The 14,561-nt window shown below is 54.7% G+C and overlaps 1 protein-coding gene across 2 annotated transcripts in view; it reads right to left on the bottom strand.

The window, feature by feature from the left end:
- The window catches only part of MEGF8 (multiple EGF like domains 8), a 35,741-nt gene extending 21,771 nt beyond the window's left edge, over positions 1 to 13,970 (bottom strand). For both annotated transcript variants that reach the window (XM_044435110.1, XM_044435111.1), the window contains exons 1-17: positions 13,826 to 13,970; positions 12,688 to 12,955; positions 11,493 to 11,656; positions 10,287 to 10,493; positions 9,922 to 10,102; positions 8,889 to 8,977; positions 7,792 to 8,014; positions 6,643 to 6,823; positions 6,404 to 6,549; positions 5,515 to 5,634; positions 5,256 to 5,422; positions 4,518 to 4,625; positions 4,159 to 4,306; positions 3,124 to 3,287; positions 2,323 to 2,514; positions 1,575 to 1,775; positions 574 to 813 (exon numbers count right to left, since the gene is read on the bottom strand). In XM_044435110.1, the coding sequence (XP_044291045.1) occupies positions 574 to 813; positions 1,575 to 1,775; positions 2,323 to 2,514; positions 3,124 to 3,287; positions 4,159 to 4,306; positions 4,518 to 4,625; positions 5,256 to 5,422; positions 5,515 to 5,634; positions 6,404 to 6,549; positions 6,643 to 6,823; positions 7,792 to 8,014; positions 8,889 to 8,977; positions 9,922 to 10,102; positions 10,287 to 10,493; positions 11,493 to 11,656; positions 12,688 to 12,874 (2,718 nt within the window). In that variant the 5' untranslated portion in view covers positions 12,875 to 12,955; positions 13,826 to 13,970. The remainder of the gene's footprint in view (positions 1 to 573; positions 814 to 1,574; positions 1,776 to 2,322; positions 2,515 to 3,123; positions 3,288 to 4,158; positions 4,307 to 4,517; positions 4,626 to 5,255; positions 5,423 to 5,514; positions 5,635 to 6,403; positions 6,550 to 6,642; positions 6,824 to 7,791; positions 8,015 to 8,888; positions 8,978 to 9,921; positions 10,103 to 10,286; positions 10,494 to 11,492; positions 11,657 to 12,687; positions 12,956 to 13,825) is intronic.
- Positions 13,971 to 14,561: the final 591 nt, after the last annotated feature.

The raw sequence follows: 14,561 nt of genomic DNA, 5'->3' as shown, positions 1-14,561 counted from the left end.
ATTTCAGATTTGTGTTCTTTAAAAATTCTTGGATGGATACCACCTGGGTCGGGGGATTTACTGAATTTCTTACTGAACTGGTCATGTTAAGTGTGAAAAAGAAGTCGGGGAGAGAGAAATTAGCAGCCTGCAAGTACTGGGAAAGCTGCAGGATCTCTTCTCGATTCTCCCAGAGTGCAGGACGGGGTAATATGGGGTCATAATCCAGGAAGGCGGATTCCAGCTGAACATCAGGAAAAACTTCCTGAGTGTTAGAGCAACAGGACAACGGGGCCAATGGCCTAGGGAAGTTGTGGGTTCTCCCACGCTGGAGGGATCCAAGAGGCAGCTGGACAGCCGTCTGAGAGGGATGGCGGCCCTGCACCGAGCAGCGGGTTGCGCCTGATGGCCTTCTGGCCCCCTCCGACTCTACCATCCCGGGCCTGGATGCAGACAAAGCTCGCCCTTCTCCCCACGAGCGCTTAGCATCTAAGACACAGCGGTTCCACCCAGCGCTGCCCTGCTCCCACACTGTTCTCCACCTCCAATGCAGATGCTGGGCCAAGGAAAGCGCCCCACCCGCCGTTCCCCCACCTTGCTGCAGGCGTGGCAGTCCCGGTAGTCCTCGCACAGGATGCAGTTGCCCGGGACCAGGACGAGGCGCACGCTGCCAGCGCCGCAGGGCCCCGCGTCGTCCCCGCGCGCCAGCCGCCGGTGGCAGGTAGCGCTGAGCGGGCACCAGCCGCAGCCCTGGTCGGCCAGGCAGGCGAGGCACGAGCGGTAAGCGGCACACAGCTCCGAGCGGAAGGGCTCCAGGAAGAAGTAGGAGATCTCCTGTGCAGCACAGAAGGGGGGGGAGCCTTGAGAATGAGGGCGCCTTGGAGCCGAGCTCCACAGAGGTGCTACGAGGACCGTCTTCGAATGTTTGCAGGGCTGACAGGCAGGGGACAGAGGAAGGCAAGCTGGTGCCTTCCAGGGGTTCTGGACTGCAATCCCCTTGATCCACAGAGTTGGCGATGCTGGCTGGGGCTGATGGGAGTCATAGTCCAAACCTCCTGGAAAGCGCCACAGTCCCTACCCTTGCTCCAGAGGGCAGGACCCAACGGAAGAGGTTCTGAGGTTAAGCTAAGCAATTTCAAGGAAAGGACTTGAACATCTGAGCTGACTGGGAGTGGAGCAGGCTGCTTCAGAGAGAGGTGGTAAGCAGAGGCTGAGCCGCCACATGCCAGGGATGCTATAACAGAGGCAAGGGGATAGAGTAGGTGGCCCTCAAGGCACCTTCCAGCTCTGTCTTTCTAAATCATTCAGTAAGACTTGCATCCAAGAGACGAATTACCAAGGGGAGCACCCAACACATGTTGAAACAGAAAAAGCGCGCACAACTCCTAACATTCCCCAGCCAGTCATGCTGCTTGGGAGCTGCTGAGGCTCGTTGGCCGTTTTCCAGACTAAACATACATACGCCCTAAGATTGCGCCATTCTTACCAGAACAGAAATTAGAATTCTTTAATTCTTACATTAGAATTAACATGCACAACAGCCAGAAGGACTGGCCAAGTTACAGCTCTTACCCTGGGGAAGCCAAGATACTTACGCTGCCCCCAGGCACACCTGTACGGTCCCAGGTGAGGGTCAGTTCGCTCGTTTGGCCGTTGCCAGAGTTGTTGAGGTGGCCTTCCACCAGCACTGTGTACTTGTTGCCTCGCTCGGTGCTGGGGAAGAGGCGTTCCGCTCCAGGACGCTGAAGCAGCCGCTTCTCCTTATCTTGCTGGACTGCCCAGCGGCCCACCTCCTCCTGAAAGAAACGGCAGAAGGATCAGGAAGAAAAGGCTCTAGTGATGCTATTAAAAAAGGCTTCAATATTTTTAAGTGAACTTCCTTATGATGGAATAGAAGCTTGATGGCAGTTAGTTTCTAAGTACAGGTTGATTGTAACTTGGACATTCGTAACTCGGGGAAAGCCTGTACTCCAGGAAACTTTAGATTCTCGTAACGGTGATCATCTAATATAGATACCATTTGATGTGTATCACAGGAATTCTCATTTGTATTTTGGGCAACTTATGCACTCATGTTGCAAGATTTGCCTTGAACCTGCAAAGCCCCTACTTTTGGACTTGTTAACAAATCCGGACTTGTGATGACCAGTGACTTCACCGAAGAAAGCGGACGGCCACTCTGCAAAGCGAGACAAGGCCTCCCACCAGGAAACAAAACCGGCAGCATCTGCTCAGCAGTCTGCCCCTCTGAAATGGCCCACAAGTGATCCGGCCCCCAACCTTCGCGCCGGTGCGGCCTCCATCACTGGAAGGGGGAAAAGGGAGAGCCCAGCTCCTCCTCACCAGTTCAGAGGCGCCCGGTGCTCGGGCCAGCTTGGCGATCACAAAGAGGCGCTGGATGCGTGCCCAGATGGAGATGTCTTCCGCAGGCCCAGAGCTGCTCACCAGCGGGTGGATGAACCCCTTGTAGACCAGAGAGACGTCCATCTCGGTGCTGGGGTTGAGGGTGATGGTGGTGCTCCGGACAATGGAGACCTGTGACAGGGACACGACGGTCAGGTCTGAGCCCTACAGAGTGGAGGGTGGGGCTAGACGAAGGCAGGGGCTCCCCAAACTTTCTGGACCCATGGGCACATATGGGAACTTGGGAAACTGCCGTGGACACCACCGCCAATACCCAAGCGGTGGATCATCACTTCCACATCTACCCACGGGGGGAGGCTATGACACAGATAAATACTGCTCTGCAACAGGTTTTACAATTTGCTGACGAACACGCCTTAATTTACCTTGTTCACAGAAATTAACAAATGGCCAATGCAAATGAGTTCTCTGCATCCTTTCGAGAGTGAAAAGCCCGTCTCCCCCAGCCTAGCCACCTGCCCCCGTTGTCTGCCAGCGTGATGTGTGGCCTATCGCACACCTTCTCTGCAATACTGCAATTTTCTCTGAATTCTTCTGAATGTTAACCTTGCTACTTTTTTCAAAGCTTTCAATTTAAGATTGCCTGTGGCACAGTTACGATAACAAAAGACACAAACGTTTGCATTTACTGATGTACTTATTTATTTTAAAAAGCCACCGTTCTGTTCCCCCAGCAAGAGGCGCATTAAGGAATGAGCATGGCGAGTTCAGCCCCCTCACCTTATCAGGCTGGGAGTTGTTCCGTGGCTGCTGGTAGGTGATGAGGTGAAGGCCAGGCAGGAAATTTTCATGCTGGCATTGTGCCAAGGAGGTCACAAAGAAAGGCTGTGGACCCCACCAGCCGTATGTTCCCGAAAGCTTTCCTACCTGGCACCTGCCTCGTTCTGGGGAAGGAAAAGGAAATGGGAGAGTTAAGAAAGAATTGTTCTTCAAATAAGCTGTACGAATTACAGAGCATGTGATGGAACATGTCCGTGGCGGTTGCCCTGTGCCATGTCCCTGCTGATCGTCCTGGATCCCTTTGCCCCTTTCGATCCCTTCAACCATGGGCAAGCCTTCAGGGGCAACTGTCTCAGGTGGTAGTGAGGGGTGCTGCCCTGAAGTAGCCCTGCTCCTCCTCGGGGTGCCAGCTCCTGAAGGTGGTACTTGCGGATACTCCTTGGCCCCACAGATTCTCAGGTACAGGGTTCCTCAGGGGTCAGTCTCAGCTCTCATGCTGCCCAGCATCTACATGAAACTGCAGAGTGAGGTCATGCGGAGCTCTGGAGCGCGTTGCCATCGGTACACCAATGACACGCGGCTCTATTCCTCTGCTTCCTCTTCAGCAGGTGCACTAAAGTGGTACCTGCTGCGACGGAGGACTGGATGAGAGCTAAGACACTGAGGCTCAGTCCAGAGGAGACTGAGATGCTGCCAGTGGGGGGGTTCCTCTGACCAGGTGCTCAGCCCGTTCTGGACAGTGTGGCATTCCCTCGGAAGAGCAAGTGTGGCGTTTGGAGGTGCTGCTTGGTCCATCTCAACTTTGAGAAGAGAAATGGCACAAAAGCCAGGATTCTGCCAACAAAGATGGGCCACACAGCCTTCTGGGGGAACACCGGAGAGCAAGACTGGGTCCGCGGAGGCTCAAGGTTGGCCCGAAGCCTGTGATCTGCATCCCTGGCATAAAGACGCAAGGTGGTCTCAGCGACGCTGAAGCCACATGCCAGAAACATAGCACTGTGGCCACCGGGGGCAGAGTCAGCCTGGCTCACTTACCAGAAAGAGGCGTGCATGTCTCGTTCTGCACGCACCAGCCAAAGGGTCCTGGAGCACGGGGCAGGGAAGCGTTGGCGCCGGCAAATGCCAGGCAGGACTGGCAGTCCACCAAGAGGCGGGCCAAGCCCAGGCAACCGGTACTGGGGCACTAAGTGGGAGGAAAGGGACACCCATCAGGGGGTGTGCAGAATCCCCTGGTGAGCCATCGCTGCTCTTCCGGGAGACGTCTTGACCCAGGTGCCCCCCAAGATGCAAGGAACCCCCCAAGCACGGGGCTCCAAGCCAGAGGCACCCCAGCACCCATCTCTTCAGCCTACGCCTCTCCGGAAGGGGAAGCGCTGCCCTGCCCCGATACTCACGATGCTGTGGGGCTGAGCACTCTGACACCCTCTCTGGCACCAGGCACACTCGGGGTCCTTGGCACACGTGCTTTTCTCCGTGTAAATGGAGCAGTAATCCAGGTGGTACTGGGGCCGGGAGGAGAGAAGGAAAGGGAGGCCAGAGGCACCGCACGTCAGCCCTGCGGCCAGAAAGGCTTTCGACAGGTCGCTCTCAAAGCACCTCGAGCAGGTGGGGCGGAGGTGCAGCTCCCTGCCCGATGGCAGAATCTGAGGCTGCCCAGAGGAGGGCCTCCCTCGCCAGACACCTCAAGCATCAAGATTCTTGGTCGAAGAGAGTTAAAGATCCCATTCGACTAGCGTGGCGCAGCCCACACCCCGCAACTGGCAACGGGCAGGAGCGGCAAATGCATTGTGCATTTCCGTCTCCCCCAAGCGTGGTGTGCTGCAGAGTTTTGGGAGCAGGATCCCCTTCATCCCCAGCCAGCATGAAGAGGCTGGGGGGGCTAGTCCAATGCAGCGGGGAGCACCAGGTTGGAGAAGGCTGGGGTGCATGAACACCTGCAGCGGGACCATCCCTTTCTGCAGAGAACAAGCTATTCCCATTTTCTGGCGCGAACGAGGCTCACGTCGTCCAATTCTGTAAGGACCCACCCCGCCCGGAGCGGCCTGGAAAGGCACGCGGAAGCCCCGGCCAGACCAGCCCTTACGGGGAGAGGACTCGGGCGGGCCAGTGCTCAGGCAGGGAAGGGCACCTACCATTTGGGACGGCACCTGGAAGACGAAGGTGGGCACCTTGTAGGCCAGCAGGTCGCCGCGCGGCACCCCGCTGTAGCCTCCCGCGACGAGCAGCACGTTGCCGTTCATCACGGCGGCCACGTGGGAGTAGCGCCCGCGCGCCGGGGACTGGGCCTTCGCCTCGTGCTCTGCGGGGGGGACACACAGCGGAGACGGTGTTGCTGGGCCGCCGTGCGCATCGACTACGGCCGCGCCCGCCGGACCCTGCGCGATCCCTCACCGTGCGTGATCGGAGGGGCCAGCTCGTGGCTCGAGACCCACTGATGGCAGCCCAGGTGGTAGAAGAAGATCTCGTCCTCGTAGCATTTCTCCTCGTGGTAGTGGATGTGCACGTTGCCCCCTGGCGGACAGGAGGGGAGTGTGGAGCATCAGTTAGTGCAGCAGCCTCTCCTGATCATTACTTATCTCCTGAATGCTTATACTGCCTTTTTCCTCCAAGGCAGCTTACAATTTTAAAAGCCTGAGGAAGGGATCTGGGCACATTTAGACAAGAGAAAACTCCTACTGCCCCCAGCATTCCACAAAGTCATTCCACAGGCTTTTAAAAATCTAACTAGGTGTAGCATTGAGGCCTAAAATAAACAAATAGTGTCTACCCCAAAGCCCCCCCCCAAAGGCACAGAGGTCTTAAGTACTCCCAAGAGAAAGTGGGGGGGTCTCTTGGGGTTCAGGAGCGGACAGCGTGCATGCCCTGGCCTGGGCTTCTCCTCTTAAAAGATAAGGAAGAAGCACTCATTCCCCTTCCCAAACTCCAGTTTTTTTCCCCTATAGTAAAAGAGTGACAAGCAGAAATGGGGGTGAAAATAGAACAGTTAGCAATACAAGTGCCAAGTTTGGGAAGTGAATTGCCATCTTTTCTCATCAGCTCTGCTCCTGCGCCTTTATTAACAACATAATATAAAGAAAATGAGCGCAAAACTTCCCTACCATGCAAGGAAATGGAATAAAGATGTTGGGGACCAGACTGCAGAAGAGCAGGGGGGAAATGTAGGCGCCCTTCCACGAACCCTCTGGGCCAAAAATGTGACGCCTTAGCACAGAACAAAAGATAGGATGACGCCAGCCCAGGAATCCCAGCGCCCCCCTTTGGCTGGCCACGCCGCCCTCACCGTAAACGACCATGTAGTTGCCGATGACGGTGGCGGAGTGGAAAGCCCTTTCGCGAGGTCCGCGGTGCGAGTCTTTGGCGCGCAACGTGCTCCAGTAGCGCAGGCCCACGTGGAAGAGGTCGGTGGTGTTCACTCGGACACTGAACCTGAGGTGGGGGAAGAGTGCGGGCGAGTCAGGTCTCCCGGGACCCCTTTCCAACTGTCCACTGTCTCCTCCTCCTTCGCTCGTCCCCGCTTACCGGGCAGTGGAGGGCCGGTGTCCACCATAAACCAGGAGGGTGCGGGAGGCAGGGTGGAAAACCATGGAGTGGCCGGCTGCGGCAGGGGCCTTGCCCCCCGACGGCACCACCGACTCCCAGCGCCACTGCCGCAGGTGGAAGCGGTACATCTGCGCGGAGAAGACGTCCACGGAGGTGCGGCCTGCAAATCGGGATGGGTGAGGCTGAGACATCGTCCACTGAAATGGCGATCCCTGCAGCTATTCCTGTTCTACAAGTGGAATTTGGGGGACGTGCCCACTCAGTGCTAGACTTTATGAGGCCCCGAGGAAAGAATTAGGACAGTCCTATTTGCAGGTTCTGCTGCTGGCTTCTAGGCTAGCTTGGAAGCCGTCGTAAGTATTTCGTGCTAGTGACAGGTAACAGCAGCCCTGGCTGGACACAAGCACATCAGCAGCTGCCCCGCACTAAGCCAGGCCTTTGGTCTGCCCAGCCCAGGAGTGTCGACATGGAGTGGCAGAGGTGGCTTGGAGGCCCTGGGAGATTTTCCAGGCCTACCTGGAGATGCTGGGGATCAAGTTGGACGTACTCAGCAAGCAAAGCGGGACTCTGACACTTAGCCATGGCCAGTGCTTTGAAAGCACTTCTCTGCCAGGGGAACCCTTCAAACGCAGGCTGGCTTCCCATGCTAGGAAGCAGCACACAGAACAATGGGCTCCTGTCTCCAGGACCCAATCTGGAGTAATTAAAACATAAACTCAACGCAAGGAATGTCCTCCAGTTGCCTATGAAGCACAGCCTCCAAGGGCTGCTCCTCTCTTCCACCATCATCCCCCCAAACACCTGCACACGCTCCCTTTGTCCTGAGCCATGTCTTGCTCGTTCCTCTCCACATTTCAGTTTTGTAACTTAAATGTGCAAATGGATCCAGTTCGCAAAGCCAAACAGAGCTGCGTGGAATACATAAGGTACTTTGAGCACAGAATTTGGCATTTCTCTGAGTAGGGCTGCAGTGATCCAGGGCAGAAAACTGTGCAGGTGGCAACCATGGGGACCTCAGAATCCAAACTAGGCAATTCTCCGCCCCTCCCTGCTCTCCACTCAGGGCTGTGACAGATTCTCAGGACCCCGGAGCCAAGCTCAGCCCAGACTCGGGACACGGCGACTCACCTCCGAACACATACAGCCATTCATCCACCACTGCAGATGCGTGGCCGGCCAGTCCGGGAGGGGGAGGGAACCACGTGATGTTGAGAGGCTCCAACTCCCACCAGCGCCCCTCCCGGGGAAGGTACATCCAGACATCGCTGGCGAGAAAGCCACTGGCCAACTCTCCCCCAAACAGGATGAGAAACCCCTCCCAGGCCACTGCTGTGTGCGAGTGACGTGCCGACTGTAAAGGGAACAAAAGGGGCAGCTGTGAGAGAGATTCACAGTGGATCAAGGATGTTTGTCCTCCTCCTGAGTATTCTAACATCTCCTGGCTGGGAGGGTCCTCAAGAGGTCATCCAGACCAACCCACAGCTCATGCTACCATTTTCCTGATTGGTGGCCATATACTCCTGTTCGGCTGAAATCTCTAATCAAGCAGACAGTGCTCCTGTCAGACAGCCATTATCATCGGGCATTTCCTCCTAAATACCTCCCAAACTATTTGAGAGACCGCGCTTACCCATTTCGGCCTGCCCACATGTAAAGATCAACAAGGGAAGCCCTTCTCATTTGCCCTGCTATGAAAGACGTTAGGTCAGAGTCGAGCTTTTCTGCAGTGGCCCCACTCATCCAGAATAAAAGTTCTTGGTGGGCCCACTGGACCCCCTCTGTGACAAAGGCCCCCAAACATATCATTTTGCTTTGACCATCCCGATAGGTTCACCGTTGTTGTTGTTTTATTGCTTTTTAGGACCAGGTTGGATCTTGCTATGTTTTTATGGCTGAATGCCACCTTGGGAGAGCTCCTGACTAAGAAGTGGGGAGAGGAAACAGTTTATGGAAATAATATAAATAAAGAGCCCTTTGTCAAAATCTCCTTTCTGGTAATTGGGGCCTGCTTATTTGAAGCTGAAGAGACACCCCTGCAAGCAGAATCCGTAGCAGAGTGCCCAGGCCCGGGATGCGGGTGCCAGGATGGGCCTGCGCCTGTGGGACACACACCTCCACATGACATTTTCAGGTAGATGCTTCCAGTCTCTGAAGGGAAGCCCCCCCAGCCCCCGCATCATCAGACGATACTGTCCAGAGTGGTCCCCAACAGCAAGGGCACTTACCGGGGAGGGGCTGAGCACTCGTCGATGCCAGACGTTGGTGGTGAAGTTATAAAAGACAAGGTCACCGAGGGCTGTGTTTAAATCCAGACCTGGGGAAGGAAGCAGAAGCAGCCTGCAGAAGCAGAAGGGGGAAGGAGCCCCTGGTCGGAGGATCCAGGCCTCTAAGCATGTTATATTATCATGCTCTACTTCTGGACATTAAGAACCACCATGTGAGATCAGAGAACAGGTCCAGCATTCTTCACACAGTGGCCTGCCAGCTGCCCATGCAAAACCCACGAGAAGGCCACAAGCCACCTGGGAGACCACCGGAATCAAAGGCACGATGCAAACCTTCTAGAGAATCAACACCATCAGCCACCAGCATGAATCAAACAGTGAGATCAAGCCAGGCTGCTTCCCGTGGGGCAGAATCCTGTCCTTTGAACCTGCTGCTCCAGGTGGCTACCAGACCCTTCCTCCACCGGCCAGCCCTGGCTGCCAGGCTTCTTGACGATGCAGTCTTTGCCTTCTGAGGCATGCCTGCAGCATCCTAAAGCAGTTGGGGCCATGGTGCTCGGCCATCGAGAGAAGCAAATGCCCGGCTGCTGAAGGGGCCCCGCAAAGCCCCAGACAACCCGCTTGCCCCTTGCCTCCCTTCCAGCTGTTCCGCCAGCCGTGGCCTCAGCTTGGCCAGCCACTTAAAATTAAACTAAAATCGGAGGCACGTGATCAGGAACTGCACGCGGTATTTTTGTTTCCCACACGGTTCAGACTGTGGGGGGGGGGCCTTGTGTGGCTGAATGCTCTCCCATTGGAAAAAAAACGGTAATACGTAGAGCAGCAGGGAGTATTCTCCCTGGCATTTGGTTTGCTTTCACGCTGGATTTTTTTTAAATATGAAGGATCAGGCAATCCTGGCGTGTGCAGCTGCTCAGCCTCGCAGGAGTGGGAGCGCATGATCCTGCCAGTTAAGCGTTTCCGCTTCAAGCCACCGTAAGGACCTGCCCAGCTGCTGCCTTCACTCTGCTGCCCAAGGAAGAAGACTCCTGACCTCCAAAGATGTACAGTGCTCCAGTGGAGGGCAGGAAAGCACCAGCAGCAGCTGTCCGGGGCCGGAAGCGGGGATCCCAGGCGCTCACATTGTACCACTTGCCAGCTCCTTGGTTCTCGCTCAGGGCTAAGTCACACGCCCGGCCCACAAATCCAGGCTCACACTGGCAGTGCCCTGACTCCTGCAGGGAGAAGCGGAGAGCAACAAAACACATCCCATCAGGCTGACGGAACCGACGCGACCATGCGATCTCTGGCAGCCCGGTTTGCAACCCACTGAGATGGAAATGCGGCCTTTTGTATCCCGAAAGCCAACGGGCTTTTTGACACTGCACAACCAGCTGGTGTTTGGGCAGCAGGCCTTACCTGGCTGCAGGAACCATGGTTCTGACAGTAGGTGGCACAGGTGGGCACGGAGCAGTCGTCCCCACCCCAATCCTGGAAGCAGGCACAGCGCCCGTCGTTGCCACAGATGCCGTGTCCCGAGCAGCCCATTGGGCAGAGCGAGATGGTGTAAGTGGCATTGAAGCCCAGCAGGTTGTAGTTGGCATCGCTGAACAGGTGCAACAGCATCTGCAAAGTGTGGGGGAAGAAGCGATGAGCACTCCCAGGATGCCGGAGTCCAGGTGCCAGGGTGGTGCTTCCGGCATCTGCTAGGGGACCAGGCCGAATGCTGCCCAAGGCTGGGTCCTGTTCCACAAAGCATTTATACAAAGTGATGCTTGAGGAAGCAACCGTTTAGCATCGATATATACTGACCCCAGGGCCAAGCACAATTAGAGACACAAATTATGACAATCTGCTGCGCATTTACCTTGGAGTAAGCCCTGTCCAATCATATAATTCATTCTTTCCCAGTTTACTCCAGAGTTAATAAACTTGTCTGCTATTTCACAACAGAAAGTAGGATTGTGTTTAAGTCTGGCATAAACACAGCTCCTCTCTAACACTGGCTTAAGATCTCAGCCAGACCACTGCCAAGAAGTTGTCATGCCAAGATGCAAGAGCTGAACAACTCCTTCTGGATCAAGCTTGGGGACACTGAATTCAGCCAGAATGCTTTTCTCCTAGCTTAGATGTTGAGGAGTTTCCATCAGGAAATTTCAATTGAGGAAGAAGGCATGCTTTGCATAAAGCGTATTCAGTCTGGAGGGGTAGGATGGCGTCCCCATCACAGAGAAATGCCCCATAATAGAAACTCTGCTTCCCTCTGCCTCCTACCACCTCTGGCCTGGGATCAGAGCCCAAATGTGGGGGACGAGTCCCTTTCTCTTCTGACCGCCCCATTTTCCTCTCTCTCTCTCTGACACTCCTTTATGACACCCTCGTCTCTCCCGCTCTCACTCCCCCACCATCACACATACCCCTCCAGATGGCAGCCAGGAAAGATTAACAGTGCTAGCCCAGAGTGTGAAACCGATGGCTCGCAGAGGGATTTTAAAATTCAGTGAGGGCTGTATGCAGCCCTAACTGGCTGGCTGCTTGCCTGCCCCTGCTTGAAGGGAGCAGGGTGCATTGCACATCTAGGTCTCCAGCTCTGTGGGAGCAGTTCCCTGCCCCACGGGTCAGTACCTTGCCCGAGGTTGCTTCAATGGTGGGGGGCAGCGTGCTGCCACTGAGGCTGGCCAGCAAAGGGCTGCTGGGGGAATCGCCATCGTAAACGAAGAGGTAGTCATAGGTGCATTCTGTATCCATGAACATGAAGGTCAGGAGGATGCGGTAGCTGCTGCTGGGGGCTGAGAGGGTACAAAAGGGGAGGTGGGTTAGAGGACCAGTCCCAGGACCAATGGGGCAGTTGTTTACTGGTCCCCAAGAGTCCAAAATCCTATAAAGATGCTTCTGATAAGAGGCACAGAACCTCTTTCCATTAAAAGAAAAAAATGCACAGCTATCCCAGAATGCCCGCTTACACGACCATTTGTGTTGTTTTGCAATTATATTGCGGCCGATACTTGACAAGGTTTCTCAAGTTTATAATTGATTGACTGACTGAGGAAAGAGGCAATAAATTAAGAAATAAAGCCAAGGTACATCGAGGTTCCCTAACCTGGTATGTGGAGCTACAGCTCCCATAATTCCCAGCCGGCATGGCATGAACAACACACAAAGAGAACCCATGATTGGTTATTGAGTTGTAAACTATAGATTATTTATGGGTTACAAAGCACAGCTAGGTCGAGGCAATAATCTACATTTCAACAATTGCTGGCGGTTCAGTGACAAGCCACACTCAACTTCTGAGGGCAGGTTCTTATGTTCTGTTAGCCCTGGCTCCTGACTGGGTTCACACGAACATAGAGTAAATACGCCATGGCTTGGCAAGATTCGCCCATGATGGCTGGCTCGCCCTGCTGTGAGTGACAGCTACATTCTGCAGGGAATTTGCACCATTATTCTTGCCATGCAGAACCCATGGGCTGATTTAGGATTCTGGAGAGCTTCTTTACTGTAGCAACATACACTTTCTCATATGATATGGCTGGCAAGACCAAATATGTGGATCCTTCGGGCATGTGTGAAGGGAGACGAGGCAGGGAATCCTAGTCTCCCTCCATGATGGTGTGAACTAGCCGACTGTCTCTGCTATCGGAGGGTTAAAGCAGCCAGCATAAGCTAAGGGCTTCTGAGGGGACACAGAGAAAGAAACATTATTCGGAGCCCAGCAAGTGGGCAGGCCTGTGCTTTTGAGGGTGCCATGACTTGGGAAAACGTCAACCGCCATCGCCAGCCCCCAAAAGAAAGAGAATGCCCCTCGTCGTATTCTCACCTTCCACGAGCCACTCGCAGTCTCCATTGACAGAATAGTTGCCTGGCCCATCCGTCACATAGCCAGATACACTGCGAAGCACCTGGCGGTGCCCCTTACAGTCACCGCCATGGGACTGCTGGATACAGCAGAGGGCAAGGAGCAGTGCAGTCAGCAGCCCTGGGCAGCGGGCCTGTGAGGGATCCATGATCGTTTTCGGATCTCCCCTCCAGGCAGGAGAGGCTTAGTCAGCACAGTCCAAAAGGTGGAGGAAATGCCATAGCTGAGCCTAAAAGAACCAGGTGAGAACTTTAGAACTTGGAGGTGTAGTAAACTGCCTGGAGGGGCCATAAGGAAAGTATTCGAGACGGTACATCCTTACTAAGCACATGCACACTTTGATATACATCTCATTCCCATATATTGATCTCAGGCATAGTTTGCTCCAGGACTTATTATAAAATAGGAAGTACAAATGTGTGTCCTTGGTTTCTTTTTCTCAAGATGCCTCCCAGCTACCTCCACCCAGTCAGACACACACTTCCACACTTGCTTGCGCTCTGAAAATGGGGCAAGGGGCCACCAGGCAGGCCGCTGAAGCCAAAGTGGCATGGGGATTAAGGGTGCTCGAATGGGGACTGGGGGATATGGATTCTGGCCCCTAGTCGCCAGCCCTCCCTAGAACTGATGCTATTCTGGGCATCAAAACAAGCCTGAAGAGGAAGCGCAGTTCCACTGCAAAGAGGAAAAGCATCGCTGCTTTGGAATCAACGGCCCTTTAGAAGGAAACTTTAAAGTGGACGCGGGGAAACAGATCCCTATTAGAACCGGGTGTGGATGTGGGGTGGCACCCCACAGATGCCCAATTAAACTGCAGCACGGCATCTTCATGCATGCAAATGCCACTGTGCAAGGAACCTGCAGATGGAAAGGCCAGAGCTGAGGGGGAGCTGAGTGCGAGTGCCGGGCGGGGGTACCTATATGGAGAAACCCCATAAATTGCTGACTTCCAAGCCGGAGGAAAGCGGGGGGAGGGGGGAGGGGCACCTCCACACGGGACGCTCCGGGCGCGGCTGTCAAAGGTGGGGGACCCGCGGGGAAACACGAGATCCCCTGCCGAGGCTGGAGGGGAGACCCCGCCGCCGCCCCAGTAACCCACCTCCGCGACTGCCGGCGGCTCCTCGGCCCATACGGAGGCACAGCCCAGGACGGCGGAGGGCAAAGAGACGAGAGGGACGGAAAGGCCGCGGGAGGAATGGCGCATAGAGAGCGGAGAACAGAGCGGGCCGAGGACGGGGAGATCCGCTTTTCCTTCGATTCCGCGGGAAGGAAATCGGCGAGACACACCATAGAGGCTAGTGGGAATTGGAGGCTAGAGCGACGCTCTAGAGGCGGGAAGGTTGTCCTGGCAACGGGAGCGACCATATGTGCATTTATATGGGTTTCTGTTTAGAGGAAAGAAAAGCTTTCCCCGCCTCACAAGGGAGCATGAAGCTAATGATCAAATAAATATATAAATAAATAAGGATGCTCCAACTGTCACCATTTACTAGGAACAACGCCTGTTTTCTTTTCCTAATTTGCCGCCCATATTTGCTTTTTAGAACGCTTGCCGGTGATGCTACAACTGTGACTTGTCAGGTTCAGCCACCTTCCCTGATGAGTCGAGTGTGCATGCAAATGAAGGTGCCATGTAGCAGCTTGGCCTGTCATTTCATACATTGCATTACTGAAATATATTTTAAAATATTAATGCCATCTTGTAAGATAATCATGTTTTTCTACTATTTCTTTAACTGTACACCACCTTGGCTTTTAAATGACGGGAGGAGCGACTATTGCAGTGTCAAGGAATATGAACTGAGTAGCTTGCTTTGCATTGGTGCTCTCCTTTA

This window comes from Varanus komodoensis, unplaced genomic scaffold (genome assembly GCF_004798865.1).
Source record: "Varanus komodoensis strain SLA01 unplaced genomic scaffold, ASM479886v1 scaffold29_1, whole genome shotgun sequence".
NCBI classification, from domain to species: Eukaryota; Metazoa; Chordata; class Lepidosauria; order Squamata; family Varanidae; genus Varanus; species Varanus komodoensis.
The sequence above is the reverse complement of the archived record's forward strand: the minus strand, read 5'-3'. Positions and strand labels throughout refer to the sequence as shown.